The 20,253-nt window shown below is 42.4% G+C and overlaps 1 protein-coding gene across 5 annotated transcripts; it reads left to right on the top strand.

Moving 5' to 3' along the window:
- Nucleotides 1–4,307: 4,307 nt before the first annotated feature.
- On the top strand, nucleotides 4,308–9,058 carry RAB29 (RAB29, member RAS oncogene family). Of its 5 annotated transcripts, none has more exons than XM_068541591.1 (6): nucleotides 4,308–4,393; nucleotides 4,703–4,946; nucleotides 6,890–6,961; nucleotides 7,642–7,823; nucleotides 8,117–8,238; nucleotides 8,522–9,058. In XM_068541591.1, the coding sequence occupies exons 2-6, from the start codon at nucleotides 4,823–4,825 to the stop codon at nucleotides 8,631–8,633; spliced, it is 612 nt and encodes a 203-aa protein (XP_068397692.1). In that variant the 5' UTR covers nucleotides 4,308–4,393; nucleotides 4,703–4,822; the 3' UTR covers nucleotides 8,634–9,058. The 5 variants fall into 5 exon arrangements, with proteins under 5 accessions (XP_068397692.1, XP_068397689.1, XP_068397691.1 ...); XM_068541588.1 differs by having other exon boundaries at nucleotides 4,316–4,393; nucleotides 4,821–4,946; XM_068541590.1 differs by having other exon boundaries at nucleotides 4,321–4,393; nucleotides 4,698–4,946.
- The last annotated feature ends 11,195 nt before the right edge of the window (nucleotides 9,059–20,253 follow it).

Raw genomic sequence — 20,253 nt, 5'->3', positions numbered from 1 at the left:
AATGAGAAGCCCATGCACCACAACGAAGAGTAGCCCCCACTCACCACAACTAGAGAAAGCCCGTGCGCAGCAACAAAGACCCAATGCAGCCAAAAATAAATAAATAAATTTATTTTAAAAAAATAAATAAATAAAGGTCTGAGCCTTGAGGATGCACTATCCTGTATATTTCAGGTGATTGATAGGCAACATTCTTAACTTACAGCAAAAGTAACAGAATACAAAGGTTAAACTAAAAGAAAAAGATCTAATATGGAGTCAGATTTGTTCTTCCCAATTACAGTATTGTGGTTTTATAGGAGAATTTAATTATTAGGTCCTGTGTACTAAAGTATTTAGGGATGAAGTGTGTGCTCCTTACTTTCAAAAGGTTTGATATGTATACACAAAGAGACAAAGCAGATGAGGCAAAGTGTCAGTAATTGAAAATCCAGCTTTAGGACATACTGATATACATTATACTCTTCTTTTAACATTTCTATGGGTTTGAAATTAAAAAAAAAAAGTGGGAAGTAAAAAGGATAGAGACAGGCACCAATTGGAAGTGTGATAGTAACAGAGCAAGGCTGACCATTTCCCCAGCTTCCAAAAAGCTGTGTTCCAAACATGTACATGCAAATCTGTTGTTGGCACTCTGAATGTGCTTTCCCTCTCTCTTATTTATGACTGTCTATCTGGGAGACTGCAGCTTACTATCGAAGAACTACAATACCCCTACCCCCACCAAAGGAATTGTCACTCCTTTTATAGAAACTCTGTGACTTGGGGGAATACCAGGAACTTGCTAATCTTCCCTCTTAAATCCTCACTCTTCACACTTCTGATCTGGCAAACTTACAGTAGTTCCTCTTACAGACAACCAGGGCCAAAGCCAAAATTTTGTATTTGAAATCCTTGTTTACTTTGCAATGTATTGTTTGCATATAAGTTAAATAATTTTAAATTGGTCACATAGTTAAAGGACCACAGATCAAACCGATTGTAAGTGCTCCAGGTGATGAATAAGGGCTGCAATAGTAAGGGAAATATTCCTAAATCGGTTGATGCTTAAGTCAGGCTTTAAAGCAGCATTTCTCAAAGTGGAATCTGGTCTGGGTATCACCTTTGTACTTGACAAAAAGGCAGATTCCCCTGGGTCCTACCACAGCCCTGCAGAGTCAGAATGTTCATATTTAACAAGCACCCCAAGTAATTCTTATGCACACTAAAGTTTGAGAACTCAAAGTATGGTAAGATTTAGGTGTGTGAAAAGAAGCCTGAAGGGTATTCTGATAGGTGAAGCACCCTGAGCGAAGATACAAAGTCAAAAATGAAATAGGGCTTTTAAAGAGCAGAAGGAACATCACCGTTAGGAGGGGGAAGATTCCCATTTGAGATCAGGTGAGATAGAGTTGTTAGGTAGGGTGGGGCTTTGGACACCAATTCAGGAAGGTTGGACAATTTTTGGGTAATTGGTAGACAATGAAGGAACAATGATGTTTTAGGAAAATCATCCTGGCTGGTTGTGCAGGATGCACGATTTTAAAAAACTAAAATCAGGGAGATCAATAAACAGGTTTCTGAAGATGATCCAGGTGTGAATAATGAAAGCCTGAACATGAAAGTGGCACTGGATACAAAGCATAAAGGATGGGTGGGAGAAATGTCTTTGAAGGAAGGATCAGTAGGATGTGGTGACTGACTTTTTAAAAGGGAGGGGCTGTAGAGGAATGTGTGTAAGAGGAAATATTAATAATGCTCACTACTACACACTACTATATATAAAATAGATAACTAATAAGGACCTACTGTATAGCACAGGGAACTCTACTCAATACTCTGTAATGACCTATATGGGAAAAGAATCTAAAAAAGAGTAGGTATGTGTATATGTATAACTGATTCACTTTGCTGTGCACCTGAAGCTAACACAACACTGTAAATCAACTATACTCCAATAAAAAAATTTTTTAAATGCTCAATGTCTGCAAACAAAAACAAAAACCTAATAACATAGTTTTAAAATTGGCTAAGGAGTTGAATAGATTTTTCTCCAAAGAAGACATACAAATAGCCAAAAAATATGTGAAAAAAAGTTCAATGTCACTAATCATCAGGGAAATACATATCAAAACCACAATAAGATATCACTTCACACCTGTCAGGATGGCTATTATAAAAAAAAAAAAAAAGACAACAAGTGTTGGCGAGGATGTGGAGAAATTGGAACCCTTGTACACTGTTGGTTGGAATGCAAAATGTTGCAGCCACTATGGAAAACAGTATGAAGTTTCCTCAAAAAACTAAAAATAGAACTATCATATGATCCAACAATCCTATTTCTGGGAATTTATCCAAGAGAATTGAAATCAGGATCTCAAAGAGATATTGGCACTCCCATGTTCATTGCAGCACTATTTACAATAGCCAGGATAAGGAAGCAACCTAAATGTCCATCAAACGATGAGTTTAAAAAGTAATATATGCATACAATAGAATATTATTCAGCCATTACAAAGAAGGAAATTCTGCAATAAGCGACAACATGGATGAACCTTAAAGACATTATGCTAAGTGTAATACCCAAATCACAGAAAGACAACTACTGTATGATTCCAGTCATATGAGGTATCTAAAATAGTCAAATTTATAGTGTCAAAGAGTGGAATAAATAGTGGTTGCTAAGAGCTGCGGGGAGGGGGAAATGGGGAGTTACTAATCAATGGGCTTAAGGTTCAGTTAAGCAAGATGAATAAGTTCTAGAGATCTGCTGTACAACACTGTACCTCTATTGCACACTTAAAATTTTGTATTTTTTGTATTTTATTGAATACTTTAAAATTTAAGAGGTAGATCTCATGTTAAGTGTTCCTACTACAATAAAATAAAAATGTTCAGGTCTGAAGCCTGAGTGAAAGGAAGAAATGATGAGGCCAATGACAGAAATAGCTGTTTTTGTGGTGATGCAGTGAGAGGGAGGCTCTGGCAGGACAACCAAATGGAGGCACCTTTATAGCAGTTGAACAGAACTGATTGGAGATAAAGATATAAATGAAATTTAGACAAAGAGAAATTTGAAGCCAAAGCAATTCACTAAAGTAAAAAGTTTAAAGAATGATCAGTTCAGGGACCGAGACTCAAGCCTTAGGAAATTCTTAGGGAGTGATGGGATGGAAGGAAACCATGAAAGAAAAAGGCGATCATCAGAGAAGTAGGAGGATGAACAAGAAAAACAGTGTCACAGAAGCCACGTGAGAAACAAATTTCAAGGGGTGGTCAACTATGTTAAAGCCAACGGGAATTGAGAAAAGACCATTGGAAAGGGAACTGAGACATTCGGAAAAGATGAGTAGCCTAGCCTGAACTCCCTTACCTGGGTAACAAATATTTTGGGCTAAATACATTCATTGTGAACCGTGCTGATGTTCTCTACTCACAGAACGTAAGTGGTAGCCCATCAAGAGATCTAACCAGGGCTGTTTTCCCATTGCCCTGTTGCTTTTTCTTCTATTCCTGGGAAAAGTATAGAAAATGGAACTTATTTTGTTCGCCGTGAAGCTCATGTTCCCTTAACTGCTACCTAAAGGGCAGGTAGGTCAGAAAAGTTACAGGCTAAAAAATTAAAAGTATTTTCAAAACTGTAGTTTAATCGTTATTCATAAGCAACAGCAACAACAACTGGAGGAGGACTGCCAGTGTACCCCAATTAGCTTCCAGCCCAAATGATGTGATGACTAGAGATTGTGGAAGTGAGGATGAGGAACGTCTGTTGTTTTCTGTCTATCTTTACTGCAGTAGCTAGTTATTAAATATTAATAACTAACATTTAACGACATGGGTTTTCCTAAGAGTCGGCCTTTTAATCTGTCCTTGAATTTGACTGATATTGGGTCTTTTGGGAAAAATATAAGAGCTAGCCTTCATCATGTTCACAAGATCCTGGATATGTCCATCCAACTGAAAGAATAGGAAATAGATTTGGAGCATGAGGGATGAGGCTTGAGCTTTTATTAGTGGAATAATGTATGGCATCTATGGAATAATTTTTAATCTTAGCTCCATAAAACTTTTAAAGATAGTGAGAAATCTGTCTGGGGACGGATTTAGGCAGGTGAAATCATGTCGAACAAATCGCTTCTGAAGGATCTTTTCTATTCCAGAATTATTTTAAAATAATATTCCAAACGGTTGAAAGGATTTGAAACTTTGCATAGTTTTTTTAAAAAGAAAAATAGTGCATAAACTACACTTCCCAGGAGGCCAGGCGGGCGAGTCTCCTCACTCGGCTACTTCTCTTCACCGCGAGGTAAGCTGGGAAATGTAGTGCCCCAAGCAACGCTGCACGTGACGCACGCGAAGGAAGGCAAGAGGGACTGCGCCGCCTGGTGCGGTACAGGGTCCGGGGAGTCTATGTGTGAGCCTCTCTTTCCCCAGAATTTGGTTTGTGCAGTGCGGGGAGGGCCCCCATCTTCTCCCTGACCGTGAAATGAGCTGGCCCGGGTTCATTCGCCCGCCGGAGCAGCTCCGGGGAAGTCCCGGTGGGTGAGGCACCGTGGTGCCTCATCCCATTTCTCGGTAGCCGGGCGGGGAGGGGGAGAAGGTGAGAACAGCCGGGGGCTCGCAGCTTGCGCCCTGCGCCCCACCCAGGCTGCGGCCGCCGGGGGAGGAAGCGCGCGTATAGGTTGAGTGCGAAGTTTCCTTTTTTGCTTTCTCGTCAGAGAAGCCCCAACGGGCGGTTCGGCGGGAATGCCAAACTTCAGTTTGAGCGGGGTCCCGAGCCAAAGGGGTTAAAATAAGCTCTCCCCCCACCTCCCGCCGCCGTATAACGTCCATCCCTCTAGCCATGGGCAGCCGTGATCACCTGTTCAAAGTGCTGGTGGTGGGGGACGCCGCAGTGGGCAAGACGTCCTTGGTGCAGCGATATTCCCAGGACAGCTTCAGCAAACACTACAAGTCCACGGTGGGAGGTGAGATGTCGCTGCGGGGGCGGGATAGACCAGAGGCCGGGATCACGGGACTTGAGCCGTGGACTCAAGTGGGGTGGGGAACGGGGGATTTGGTGTCTTTGGGTCCTTCCCCGGGCCTGGAAATAGGTGTCTGGGATCCTGAAGGGAGGCATGCTGGTGTTTGATTTGCATGCCTCTCTTGGGTTTCCCCCAATTAAGTTCTACCAGCCTGAGCTGATTGTCTGGAAAGAGATAGAGCAAAGCTGTGACGATGGGAAATGGGGGCGGGTGGATGAGAAAATGAGCAATTGCTGCGTTTCGCTAGGGAACTCAAGTCTCCTCCTGCAGCCTTCCTAGCGGTCACTGGCAAATCTCTGCGATCAGCAGAAGCAGCTGAGACCCTCTGGAGCGCCTGGTTAGGTACCAGCTGGGGCTGTTGTCCTGCCTCTCATGGGAGTTACAGACAGCTGTTGAAGGAACAGAAAGGTGTTTAACCTGGCCTCAGGGAGCCTAGCTTTGTTATGGAAATACCTGCATGGGAGGGCCCCTTGGCCACACAATCAGATGCTTATCAAGGCTGACGAGCTGTGTGTTTTTTGTCCATCGATTGCTTAAATAAAGACTAGGACTTCTTCCTAGTGTAAAATATACCACTCTTCTGACCTATCTTCCCCCCACACACACCTTTTTCTCTCAAACTGGGAGGTGAAGGTGGCAGGGAAGACCAAGAGTTAATTCATTTCTTTCCAGGTTTGGCCTTTGGACTCAACTGTCTTTTCAGAAGTAGAAAAATGCCTTCTAATTAGAAGTTTAGATGGGAAGAGCTGGTGAAGAGGGAAAGTAACAAACATTTATTTATCTCCATTAAAAGAACTTTTTTTAAGGAAAAAAAATTGCAGTAATGTAAATTTTGAAAATGTGTGCTAGTGTTCCTTCTGGAATTTTTTAAAATTAACATGCATTTACATTGCAGTTAAAACACCCTCCTTAAGAACATTCATCAAAATTAAGGGTTTAAAGTTTCAAACAAACAAAAAAAAGTTTCAAAGATTGTTTCCTGACCATTCTGCCCCACACTGCTCAATAATATGAGGGTCCCTATTTCATGGATTTGGTTTAAAAGTATCCCACTAATTTTTAGCAATTGTTCTAGTTTTCCTTTAGTAGAGAATATAATTGACTGGCTAATTTTTGTTCAGTGTTTATTCTTAATTTCCCCTAGCTTTTATTTCTGTCATAGACGTGGAGAAATGTATTTCCAAAGCTCAGAAATTATCCTGTTTCTGTCCTTATCAAAAGCTCTCCCCCCACCCCCGCACCTTAACTCATGGACCCTCAGCATCTACAGATGTGGCAGTAGATTCCAGCACAGCTCTTAAGCATCATCCATGGAGTATCTTCTTCCTGGTGAATCATCTGGGACCTTTTCACTTTATCCCATTCCTGCCCAAGATAATTCCTACAGCCTTATGGAGAATGTAGAATTCCCTGAGGGTGTGTTTTTCTCATAATACAATTGGACTAGAAACCAACACTGAAATGTGGAAGATGCAAAAGCCAACCCACTTACCTCATTTCCCTCTTCTACCCCATCATCCCTTCCCTGAGAAAACCCCCTAAATCTCCCAGAAACTGTTTAACCTGAGATTAGAAGTTGTTTTTATAATTACTCCCATCCTCCTATCCCCAGCCTTAGAGACAAGTAGGATCAAATACATTGGTTTGACAAGAGAGTAAAAGCTAGAGATGCCTTCGGAGACGCATGTGAATTACCTGTCCCACACTTAATACATGAGTGTGGGCTCATCTCAGTCCATTGAGGGCTTAAAAATAACCAAACAAATAAATAATGAATGAATGGGATTGGAGTTGTGTGTCTCTAGGGTTGTAATTGCATATTTGATATGACTTTGTGGATTTTTTAAGGTAAATTTAATTCAAGTATATTATACATATACTTTCAGTGGATTTTGCTCTGAAGGTTCTCCAGTGGTCTGACTCAGAGGTGGTGCGCCTCCAGCTGTGGGATATTGCAGGTAGGATGGACAAGACTGGACAAAAACAAGGAAGACATTTTGGTTTAACCAACAAGCTCTCAGAGAAAAAGTGGGACAGTGAAACCAGAAGTTTTTTCCTGAAGCTGGAATGATTGAACTGCTCTGAGGATATATAAGCTGAGTAGATGTAGAGCTTTTGTAGTTGTTTTGCCCTGAATAAATGTAGAGCAGTCTCTGTGTGGGTGAGGGGCTGGCAAGGTAGTGAACTGTCCAGACCATAGGTAGATGCTCCCACAGCAGGGGGAGGGGGTGCTCTTTCTAGGTTTTCAGCTGACCTTGGTGAGAAACAAGAAAAGAGAAGACAATAATAATAATAGCTAAACCTTATTTATTATGTGCCAAGCACTTTTCTGAGCATTTTAGATTCACTGACTCATTAATCCTTACAACTATCCTATGATAAAAAGCTACTGCTTTTTTCCCCACTTTACAGATGCGCAATCTGAAGCACTGAAAGCTTGACTTGTCTGAAGTCACATAGATAGTAAATGACAGAGTAGGGATTTGGAATTGGGTGATCTGGGCGCAGAATCTGGACTCACCCACTACGCATACTGCCCTCTTTCCCACAATGAAGATGGAAAGGGCAGGGTGTCAGGGAGGGTTCCAAGGCTGGTTCTCAGGATCACCTTCTCAAGAACCGTCTCCTTTCTTCCCAGGGCAGGAGCGCTTCACCTCTATGACCCGACTTTACTATCGGGATGCCTCTGCCTGTGTTATTATGTTTGATGTTACCAACGCCACTACCTTCAGCAACAGCCAAAGATGGAAACAGGACCTGGACAGCAAGCTCACACTGCCTAATGGAGAGCCGGTGCCCTGCCTGCTCTTAGCCAACAAGGTATGTGGTCGATCTTGGAAAATGGCCCCTGGCCTCAATCCGTGGTCAGAGAGTAAGCGTATCTAAAATGCACTCTGATTGTGGGTATCCACTTGTCCTTCTCAAGCTGGCAAAATCTTCTCTACCTCCTTTCAAGAGATGTTGAGACTTTCTTTGGGAAGAATGTTGGCTGTAGATTTCAGATGCTGCTGTTCTAGCCATTGGTGGAACTGTTTTAAATCCACACGTATCTGAGCAATGTTTCTATTCCCAGGAAGTTTATGGTGTTGCCTTTTATTTATTTTCTTTGCCAGTGTGATCTGTCCCCTTGGGCAGTGAGCCGAGACCAGGTTGACCGGTTCAGTAAAGAGAATGGTTTCACAGGTTGGACAGAAACATCAGTCAAGGAGAACAAAAATATTAATGAGGCCATGAGGTGAGTAGCTCATGCTGTTCTGGGGATAGGCACGCAGATTTACCCATCTTCCACTGCAGCCCCTTGGACCTTCTTTCCTTGTTTCTGAGCAAACAAGAGCAGACTGAGCCACTGGAATGCCAGCTCCTGAAGGTCAGGGATGCTGTCTTCTCTCCTGAGATAATTGGGGACAAAGGGGCATTTAAACCTTGTGGCTTTACTGAATGCCATCTGGTGACAAGACAGACAATATCTGCCGTTTCTCCATCCAGCTTCTCAGGCTTGTTTTGTACTTGTTTTTTAGAGTCCTCATTGAAAAGATGATGAGCACTTCCAGAGAAGATATGTCTTTGTCCACCCAAGGGAACTACATCAACCTGCAGACCAAGCCCTCTTCCAGCTGGGCCTGCTGCTAGTAGCGCTTGGCTTGTTTTCCCTCCCAGTTCTAGGAGATCCTTCTCTTCCCTTTGGTTGCCCACCCTGCAGTTTTACTAAGTGCATTTGAACTGTTTGCTGCTGACTGTCCAGTAAGGAGGGCCATCATCACTAAGAAAAGACACGTGGGACCCATGGGCGTTTCTGCTGCCTCTCCTGCAAGTTGCCTGTCACTTGCTGCTGGCTCACGGGGACCAGTCAGTGCCTTCTGTCCAAAAAAGATCATCTCATCTCTCAATTTGTGATCTGGGATTTTGTGGGAAGGATTAGAAATCAGCATCTGTGTTTTACGGACCATAATTCTCACCTACTTTTGAGCATATTTTTCCATTTGATGTATATTGATATCTCAATCTGATAGGACTTCAGATTGCAAGGAAAATGAGATCAAAGGTCATTTCCCAAATTCCTTGTTGATCATTGCTTTCAGATTCTTTCTGTCTTGGACTTTGAATTTAAACACCTGATTCTGAGATACAGGAGAAGTGGGGCTGGATATCTATGGGTTTAGGGCTACTGGAGGTAAACCAAAAGTCACTATTTTTTTAAGCTTCTCAAGTCATATTAGCTTTCTTTTGTCTTGGTTTTAAGAATAGTTAAGCTTTTAAATGATCTGTCTTTGGTGAGAGCGATTCTTTCCCCAAAAAATTAATTCTCACTTTAAGGTTTTCTAGTGTCTCTCTCCCAGTGGGATGGGGACAGGGTTTGCAGGTTGATGTCTTGCCGCGTAATGCTGCAAGTGACATCAGTTGGCCGTGGTACCCTGAACTAGGTCTATTCCTCACAGCTCTGAGTCTGAATGGAAGAAGAGGGTCAGGTTAACAGAACAAAATCCTATGGGGCAACTTGCTTGTGAGCACTTTGGGTGGCTAGCACTTAACAGCCATAGAAAATAAATACTATGTATAGACCTTTGCCTGGGGGTAGAGAGTAGATAGACAGAAAATCATTAGGTAATTTAAGTGCTAAATTGGGCAGAGTTTTTAGTATCAAATCACTTCTAGACAGTTTAATTTGTTAAATTCTCACAGGATGGTGATTTATAACCTGCCCAAAGTTATGAATATTCTTAGTGAGCTCAGGCTTAGAGCTCTTTGAGAGACACTTACCTAAATAAGTGTTCTATGTCAGTGGTTCTCAAATCTGACTAATGAGAACCACCTGGGAAGTTTGTTTAACGATTATAAAATAAAATATTTTAAGATTTCTGTTTCCCAACCTCAAACCTACTGAACCAAAATGTCCAGGGATGAAGCTTGGGGATTTGTTGTTGTTGTTTTTCAGAGTTTCCCAGGCAATTCTCATCAGCCCGGTTTGGAAACCCTTGCTGGAGAACGTGTTAAAGATGCAGAGACCCAGGCCTTCCCTGGGCTTCTGTAGGCTCCGTTAATTCTCCAGGTGATTTTGACACACACCAGACTTTGAAAAACACTGTCCTAAGAGAGATCAGAGGCCAAATATCAGAGCCTTCGGTGGTTTGTTTGTTTTTAATGCCAATTGTTATAAATTTTGCACAATCTTCTGAGACCTTCAGGTTCTCTTTTGTATTACTCTTTCCAGGTAGGGTTTTTATTACAATGATTCTGAAAATAATAGTGGAATAACAAGTTCTCCGTGAAAATAAAATTGATTTTTATTCACTTGTTTGAACCCCTGAAAAATCACAAATAAATGGGAAATAAGTATTGTATTGATGGTAGTTATTGGCCTTCATTGTGACTTTGTTATTTTATACTGATAGAGTATTGTGGAAATGGAGACTTTATTTTTTAAATACCTTCTTAAAAATGAAGGTAAATGTTATTCTGTTTATCTGTTAATTTACCAGGACTGATTGCCTCATTCCAATTCAGTACTTGAGGTAACTTCTCAAATACTGCAATGGCGACCATTTAAAAAACTTGCATATGCTTTCTTTTCCCACTTGCTGACTCAGGATATTCCTGTCTTTTCAAGCATTGCTAGAGGCTGGCCTGCCAGCCCTTCTGGATTTTCTCTCCCAGTTGGTCAACGTTATGGCCCTGAAACTAATTAAAGAAGAAAGTGAAATATTTCTCTTTATGTCCCTATCTATAAAGAAAAGGGAAAGCAATTAAGATAAGGAAGAAGAAAATATTTACATGGTTAGAAATGTGATTATACTAAAAATAATTAGATCCTATCATTTGGATGCTACCTCTTGGGTAAAACTTGTTTGGAACATGGATATCATTGTAGCCCTTCCCTAGAGAAATTTCCATATTTGAGACAAGATGCCCCTTCAACCATCCAGCTGGTCTGTGGCCAAAGAGAAAACATAAGCATTCCCTGCAGACTGTTCTAAGAGACCCAGGGAAGGGCTGAGAACAGAGCTGTGGGATTGTAACTGCCCTGGCTTTCAACTTTGAACAGAATAGCTGAGTGATCAAACAAGCCAGGAAAGGAACCATAAGTCAAGGAAGGCCCCTCAGCATAAGTGATGGTTTGCCGTTTTGTACTGCTGATGAGCCGGAATTGCTCCAAGATGCTGTTACTCACTTTCCTTTCCTATTGCTAGGGAATATTTGGGTCCTTTATTTTTCTCTCATCTCCAGATTTAACTGTTTTCTTTAGGTGGTCTGTCTTCTGTCCTTAGGACACTGTCCCATCTAACAGGAGGCTCTTCCTGCCTGTCCGTTTGTAGGCAGCGGCCTGCTTTTGACATGATCTAAGGCCATGGTTAGAAGATGTAAAAATCTCCATGGTAGGCATTCTGTAAAATCTAGTGACTAGATTGCTCAGGGAAATAAACCTCAGTGCCCTTTTCTCCTTCACCCTGCTTGGTTCACTATGTATAGGAAGAGGCCTCAGCTGTGTACATGACTCATTTATTAAAACCAAATAACCCCCAAACCTGCAAGTTGGAATGGATAGGAGGCCACTAGAAAATGTGCATTGGGGACTTCCCTGGTGGTGCAGTGGTTAAGAATCCGCCTGCCAGTGCAGGGGACACAGGTTCGATCCCTGGTCTGGGAAGATCCCACATGCCGCGGAGCAACTAAGCCCATGCGCCACAACTACTGAGCCTGCGCTCTAGAGCCCACAAGCCACAACTACTGAAGCCCGCGTGCCCTAGGGCCTGTGTGCCGCAACTATTTAGCCTGTGTGCTGCAACTACTGAAGCTCGCGCGCCTAGAGCCTGTGCTCTGCAACAAGAGAAGCCACCGCCATGAGAATTCCGTGCACCACAACGAAGAGTAGCCCCCACTCGCCGCAACTAGAGAAAGCCCGCGCACAGCAATGAAGACCCAACGCAGCCAAAAACGATAAAAAAAAAAAAATGTGCATTGGAAAGAACTCTACATGTATTTTTGATTCAGCCATAAATACCAGAGACTTGAGAATATATCTACATATGACCTTTGTTGTTGTTAGAAAACCCTGCCTTCTTTTTGGCTTTCAAGCATAATCTGAATTCTGTTCAGTTTTATCTGCAGAGTTTCAGTATAATACTGGTATTGCTCTGTTTAGGGTTCTCCAGGGAAACAGAACTAATAAGATATATGTATATATGTGTGTGTGTGTATGTGTGTGTGTGTGTGTATATATATATATATATATATATATATATATATGTAAAGGGATTTATTACAGGAATTTGGCTCATGTGATTATGGAGGTTGGCAAATCTAAAACTTACGGAGCTGTTGTCCCAGTTAAAGTCCCAAGGCTGGCAGACTGGAAGAGCTGATATTCCAGTTCAAAGGCCACCAGGCAGGAGAATTCTCTCTTACTCAGGACAGGGTCAACCTTTTGTTCTGTTTGGGCCTTCAACTGATTGGATGAGGCCCACCCACGTTAGGGAGAGGAAACTACTTTACTACATCTACCAATTTAAGAGTTAATCTCATCCAAAAACACCCTCACAGAAACACCCAGAATAATGTTTGACCAAGTATCTGGGCACCCTATGGCCCAGTCCAATTGACACACAAAATTAACCATTACTTGCACTTAACAGTACTTTACTATGTGATGGTGCTGTTTTGATAACTTTTCTTCACACTCAACTTTAATTTGATTCACACTCATCTGATTAGGAACTAACTACATATTAATGGGAGTAAAGAAGAAAAAGCAGATAGGAAAGGAAGACGATAAGATAGACATTTTATGATTTATCATGATATGAGAAGGGCAGCCCAGTAGCACTGGATACCAACATCTGACTTGGTATAAACTCTTCCCTCAGCTCTGTGAGTTGTGTATGCTTCTTACACTATCTTGGAAATAAGAAAGCAGATAGTTCTCATTTTATGTTTGAGGGAACAAATATCTCAAAATTTGACTAACTGAAAGGCAGCCGGTTGAATTCATAATAAAGCCAAGACATAACTGCAAATCTTCAAATTCCCCATCTCCATTCTGTCATTTAGGTTTCTGTGAAGCATTTGACCTGAAAAACCTATTTTAGAAAATAAGCCCAGACATTTAGAGAAACCGAACTGGCCCCTTTTGGGTTTGAAACTCTTAGTTTGTGTTATATAGACTTTGAGACCATGTTCATGCGTGGAATAGAGACGTGTGTAATTAAATTTGGAGCCAAATTAAGTGCAGGTTGAATAGCGTGCAGCACAGATATGTCCTGAGATGTTTGACAAGTTCCACTTACTAAGATATGTCACCCAAGTGCAGTGACTGTCATTTAATTTTGAACATCAGCTTTCTTGTTTGCAAATACAGGGATTAAAATTTTTTTATTCTTTTCCATTGTAGTTTATTACAAGATATTGAGTATATTTCCCTGTGCTACACAGTAGAACCTTGTTTTTTATTTTATATATACAAGTACAGCGATTTTAACAGCCATTCCATTTTTGACTGTTGTTGCCAGTAGTTGACATCTGAGTGTTTCTATAAGCCAAATACATATTCTTCTAAGCACTTCACATGGATTATTTTTATTTTCACAATGACCCTATGATTCTACATATATAGACATTTAAGGCACAAAAATTAAAACTGCTCAAGGTTAGACAGCTAGGGAGTGGCAAACTGATTTTTTTTTAATATTGCTTCTGTTCTTTTTTTTTAATATAAATGTGTTTATTTTTGGCTGCGTTGGGTCTTTGTTGCTGCGTGTGGGCTTTCTCTAGTTGTGGCGAGCAGGGGCTACTGTTCGTTGTGGTGTGCAGGCTTCTCATTGCAGTGGCTTCTCTTGTTGCAGAGCACGGGCTCTAGGCACGCGGGATTCAGTAGTTACAGCACACAGGCTCAGTAGTTGCGGCACACAGGCCCTAGGGTGCGCGGGCTTCAGTAGTTGTGGCACACGGGCTCAGTAGTTGTGGCTCGTGGGCCCTAGAGCGCAGGTTCAGTAGTTGTGGTGCACGGGCTTAGTTGCTCCGCGGCATGTGGGATCTTCCAGGACTAGGGCACGAACCCGTGTCCCATGCATTGGCAGGCGGATTCTTTTTTTTTTTTAATAAATTTATTTATTTATTTATTTTTGCTGTGTTGGGTCTTCGTTTCTGTGCGAGGGCTTTCTCTAGTTGCGGCGAGCGGGGGCCACTCTTCATCGTGGTTCGCAGGCCTCTCACTAACGCGGCCTCTCTTGTTGCGGAGCGCAGGCTCCAGACGCGCAGGCTCAGTAGTTGTGGCTCACGGGCCTAGTTGCTCCGCGGCATGTGGGATCTTCCCAGACCAGGGCTCGAACCCGTGTGCCCTGCACTGGCAGGCAGATTCTCAACCACTGCGCCACCAGGGAAGCCCGGCGGGCGGATTCTTAACCGCTGCGCCACCAGGGAAGTCCCTGGCAAACTGATTTTTAACCTTAAGCAGTGTGACTCCAGAAACTCCCTTTACTATAATACACTTCCTCCCATTTTGCATGTGTATGTTTTGATGGTGGCATCCTTGAAGTTTTCCCACATAAATATTCAGTAAGGTGGGAACAAAGAGTGATTTATTAAATGGATATACAGGTTTTCAAATACTTTTATGATGAAAAATTTAAATCTACTCATTAAGGAAAATGGAGAAAAGAAGGAAAATCCAAACCACTATAGACCCACAACCCAAACAAAATCTCTATTTACATTTTGATAAATATGTGTTCAGTCCATTGTTTTTAATGCAAAGATTTTTTGTCATATATTTGTATTTACACTTAAATCATTTCTGATTACATACCTTTTATGTATCCAGTATTGCAGTAGGAGTTGTGGGGGATATAGAGATCTATGCCATAGAACTTCAAAGAAGGAGGGCAAGAAAGGTTTCTTAAAGGGAAGTAGGACGGGAGATGGACACCAATCGAGAAAGAGGTGGGATAGGATTTCAGGTTGGGAAGAAAGGGGGTTTCGAATTTTTACACAGGTTTGAGAAGTAGCCAGTAGACCAAAGGGCTCATGTTGTAGAGCAGTGGGAAATAAGGTTAGAAAGACTGTGGACAGATTATATAGGTCATTAATTAATTTAAGCAATAGTGGCACACCTACCATGTGCCAGGTACTTTATTAGAAGCACGGGATGAGGTCTGGGGAAGAGCATTCAGACTTTATCATGGGAGCTGTAAGGACGTATTGAAATTTTGAGTATAGGAATGCCATGAGTGCTGTGCTTTAGGAAGGTAGCATTGTCTGTTGTATCTACCACAGATTCCAAAAAGAGAAGAGACGCTGTCGCAGTAGTTTAAGCACGAACTGGTGACAAGGGACATGGCGAGTGAAAAGTGAATTTGAGAAATGCAATGAAGAAAGAATCAAGAGGTCTCTACACTGAAGACAGTGAGGGCTTGGGGTGGCGTCAGTGGCACCAAGGGGTTGAGCTCAGGTGATTACGAAGAAGGTGCTGCTGGCAGAGGTGCGAGAGTCAGGAAAAGAATGTGGGTAGGGGAGATAATTTGTTTGGCATAGACAAATTGAGCTTGTGGGTACTCAAGTGGAAATATCTATTAGGCAGTCAGGATACTCGCTGGAACTCAGAAGCAGAGGGGCTGGCAGTAGTTGGTAGAATGATGCCCATACTGGGCATGGTCGGAATACATCAGTTCTCCTAGGAATGGTTAGGAGATAGTGGAGAAAGAGCGACAACGCCTTGGACATTCACCGTGGACAAAGATGACTGTCATCACTTCTCACTGTCACCTTTTCTCCATCTGTATGCTGTGGGCAGTGTTTGTTAACTCTGTTCCTAGGGCTCAGGGATTGTTATGTTCTAGTGGAGGAACAAACCAGCTGTTGGATTTGGGGTTTTTCCTTCAGTGAAGACAGTGTGATCCATGCTACCTCCCAGAGTGTTTCACAGGGTCCAAACTATTATACCTTCACAAGGGAGCCCTTTTTGTTGTTATTGTTATGCCAATCTTGTGAAGGCTGTAAGGACCAATATAATTATCCCCATTTTACAGGTGAAGGAGCAGAGGCACAGGAGTTTAAAATTTGCTGAAGGTCACCTAGGTAGTAAATCACAGTGCTCAGGGCCAGTATTTTTTATTACAAGTTCAGTGTTCTTTTTTGTTATACCTTGGGTTCTCCCCTTTCAGCACTGTTCACTTAAAAGTATTTGTTGGTGGTTTAGATGGATAAGGCTCTGTCTTCTTCAATGTTACAAGGGCAAGTTTTCTATGGATTTTATTGGTGTTGAGCAAAGCAACAAGTGTTGTTAGTCTTCTGGGGTTTCTTCTTCAATTTAAACCGGATGTCAAGTTGGACATCCTTTTTATTTCAGTGGTAGAAACCCATCTAAACTTAGCTCTTAACATTCTAAAAGTAGAGAGGAAGATGGAAGTCTGGAGCAGAAAAAATATACATTTGAGAAAATGAATGTAAAAGTTAAAACTGGGGACTTCCCTGGTGGCGCAGTGGTTAAGACTCCGCGCTCCCAACTCGGGGCCCGGGTTTGATCCCTGTTCAGGGAACTAGATCCCACATGCATGCCGCAACTAAGAGTTTGCATGCCACAACTAAGGAGCCCATGTGCCGCAACTGAGGAGCCCGCCTGCTACAACTAACAAGCCCGCCTGCCACAACTAAGACCCAGCACAACCAAGTAAATAAATAAATTTTTTTTTTAAATAAAATGAAAATAAATAAATAAAAGTTAAAATTGACTTTGGGCCAGCTTTTTTCTGGCTGTGACCTGAGGCAAGGGAGCATCCTCTTTAACCATGCACCTATCTCCAAGCAGGTTTTTGGCCTCTGGGGTTACAGAAAGACTAACCAGACACACAGCTCTTCTATCCCACCCTTTCTTGTGAGTGTTGTGATGAGGCAGAGAGTCAGCAGGTTGGAGGTAGAAGAGTAAAAAAGAAAGCCTGGAGAATCTTTCTTTAACTTCCTGGCAGGGTCTTCAAAGACAGGTCCCTTTCTGAGCTCCTGTGGTCAGTAGAAGCAGTGTCTATCTTTAGACCTGGTTGGCTGTTTTTCATGAAGCCACAGAACTGGAAGTGCCCAGCACAGAGTAAGTGCTTGAAAATTTTTACAAAGCTCCCGGCAACTATAGCATAGCCTTGAAGGAAGTGGGTCTTTGATAGGGATAGGGAAGAGCCATCAGGCCCACCACCCACACGCTGCCAGGTTTTTTTTGTTTTTTTTTTTTAAATTTATTTATTTGGTTGTGCCAGGTCTTATTTGCAGCAGGCAGGCTCCTTAGTTGCGGCATGCATGTGGGATCTAGTTCCCTAACCAGGGATTGAACCCGGCTCCCTGCACTGGGAGCTCAGAGTCTTAACCACTGAGCCACCAGGGAAGTCCCTGCCACTTCTTACTGTCTTTAACATATGCAGGGGAGAAGGAAAAGGCTACTTCTCAAAATATAACTAAAATCATAGGAGAAATTAAGCATTGGGTTTCAAAGCCCATTAAATCTCATTTCCAGGGAGAAAGAATAACTGTCGTTTCTGTCTCCTGAGCCTGTTTCGTTTTCACGGTTTCTCATAGTTTTATTACATGTATTGTCTCTTCAAGGTTAACCAACACGCATCTAAGATCTAACCTGTCATCTGATCAGTGTCTTTCTTCCTACACACTGGCTGTGCTTGAGACGTGTCCAGGGAAGATTCTCTGGGGATGCACCGGAGGGATCTGACCTTGGAGGTTGCACTCCAGGTTCTCCTGACAGGCAGGGAAACAGTGCCAGGGCTCTTGTAGGCATAACTCTGTACTTGCCCACTAAAAAGTAAACTAGAAGTTCAAGTCTTACGTTACTTCCTTCCTAAGAGACAGTGTTTGTTGAAATACTGAGCGAATAAACAAGCAAATAGAGGGAAGACGTTAGCCAAAGCTGAGATGAGGAGAGAGATAGGATATGACCCTCACCTTGGAAGAGGAAGAGCCTTCATTCAGTCGCCATCTATATATAGACCTTGAAGTAAACTACAATGCCAAGGCCTGGAAGACCTGTTCTGAACTTTCCACCTGCCTGGACATGTAGACTATTGCCAGTTCCTTCATTACCTAATAAGTAAGTAACAAGAATTCCTCTGCCTCATCTCACGATAACAAATATTGGTATTTGCTAAATAATGGCAATCTGACCTAATAAAAGAGCCTCCAACAAAGTCACTCGTGATCACTGCACCACTCCAGCCTCTGCACTGGCATTTTGACAATAATATGGATAACAATACACTTAGTCAAAACAGATTCCAGCACCCATTATGCCCCATCAAAAAAAGCAAAATAAATGTTGACAAGATATGGAGAAACTGGAACCCTTGTGCACTGCTGGTGGGAATGTTAAATGGTGCACCTGCTATGGAAAATAGTATGGAGATTCCTCAAAAAATTAAAAATACAATTACTATATGATCTAGCAAATCCACTTCTGGGTATATGCTCCAAAGAATTGAAATCAGGGGCTGGAAGAGAGATTTATACACCACATTCATAGCAGAAATTATTCACAATAGCCAAAATCTGGAAATGACCCAAGTATCCACTGACAGTTGAATGGATAAACCAAATGTGGTATATACATACAATGATATATTATTCAGCCTTTAAAAGGTAGAAAATTTTGATACATACTACAACATGAATGAACCTGGAGGACATTATGCTGAGTGAAATAAGCCAATCACAAAAGGACAAATACTGTATGATTCCACTTATATGTGGTTCCTTGAGTAGTCAAATTCATGTAGACAGGAAGTAGAATGGTGGGTACCAGGGGCTGGGGAGAGAGGGAATGGGCAATTAGTGTTTAATGAGTATAGAGTTCAGCTGGGGAAGACGAAGAAGTTCTGGAGATGTGAATGTACTTAATGCCACTGAACTACACATGTAAAAATGGTGAATTCTATGTTATGCATTTCTTTTTTGCTATCAACAGTAGTATTCAGGGGCGAAAGGGTGGAGTGACATGGAAGAGGAGATATATATATAACTTGTTTAATGCTTTACTGGTGGACTGTGCTATTCTCTTCCCTTAGGGAAGCCAGATTTTACAAGGGGAGACTTTCAGGAGGCAATAGTGATGGGTTGGTTTGTTTGTTTATGGAGTGTAGCTTCAGTTGGTTATTAACAGGCTGCCTGTGATAGGGATTGAAGTCTATTTTACAATGGTCAGGTAAACCTTGGCCGTTCCCATAGGGATCCTGAGCTCTGCCTCTGAGAGTTTTATGCATCCAACAAATGTTCATGGATTTAAATGGAATGATCTGAGTTACCCTCAGTTATTTGACTTGAGTCTTGAGGCAGCCCCTCCCCCATCCCCACCCAGGGATAAGGGATTGAATTTAACAAATACTTACATTGCACTTACTGTTTGCCAGAGACTGTCCAAAAGCCTTTTCATATAGCAACTCATTTAATCCTAATAATCCTATGAATTAAGCACTATTGTTCCCCATTTTACACATGAGAAAACTGAGGCAGGCACAGAGAGGTAAAGCTATACAACTGTTAAAGTGGTGGACCTAAGGTTCAAACTGAAAAACCTTCTGGCCCAGCGCTCATGCTCCTAATCATTAGGCCCTGAAGGTCCATGTCTGGGACTTTAATGACCCTGAAGTGATCTCAAGGTCCAGAATGGAGAATGGAAATTGGTGGTTAAGTTATTCCTTGACTGTGATCCTGCCTCCCTGCTCCAGCAGCGGTTGGGCTCCTGAGGTCTAATGCTTAAGCAAGGAGAAGGAGCTTGTGGGTTTAAGGTCAAAATTTTTGAATCTATGGAATTTCCCTCCAATTCAGAGGCAGCCCCTTGCTGACGAATCAGCTGCCTATCCCACGGGTTTTGCCATCAGTGGAGTTTCTAGATGATCAAGGCAGGCGAAGTGATACATCATTAAGCTAACATTAAATGACATTAAACTCTTAATAAATCTTTTTTCCTAGTCATCCTAAGACGCAACCCAAGACGAATCTGCAACTCTGGAGTGGAAACCAGGGGGCGGGCCGAGCAGCGACCATTTTTGTTTTGCGGCCGTGCGCTCTCAGAGCACCTTGACTAACAGGACCTCACGGAGGAGGCGGAGCCTATCAGTGAGTGGGGCGGAACCTGGGAGACGTGATGATTCAAACGGACGAATGAGCTCTGCGCATCTGGCAGAAGCCGCCAATGACCGGTCGTGTTGGGGCGGAGCCCACAGGCCCTAGTGGCTTTGGTTGTACGGCGGCTTTGGCGCATTTTCGGCTGGTTTGA

Source organism: Eschrichtius robustus, chromosome 3 (genome assembly GCF_028021215.1).
Source record: "Eschrichtius robustus isolate mEscRob2 chromosome 3, mEscRob2.pri, whole genome shotgun sequence".
In the NCBI taxonomy this organism is placed as follows: Eukaryota; Metazoa; Chordata; class Mammalia; order Artiodactyla; family Eschrichtiidae; genus Eschrichtius; species Eschrichtius robustus.
Note: the sequence above shows the minus strand (reverse complement) of the source record. Positions and strands in the feature narration are given on the sequence as shown.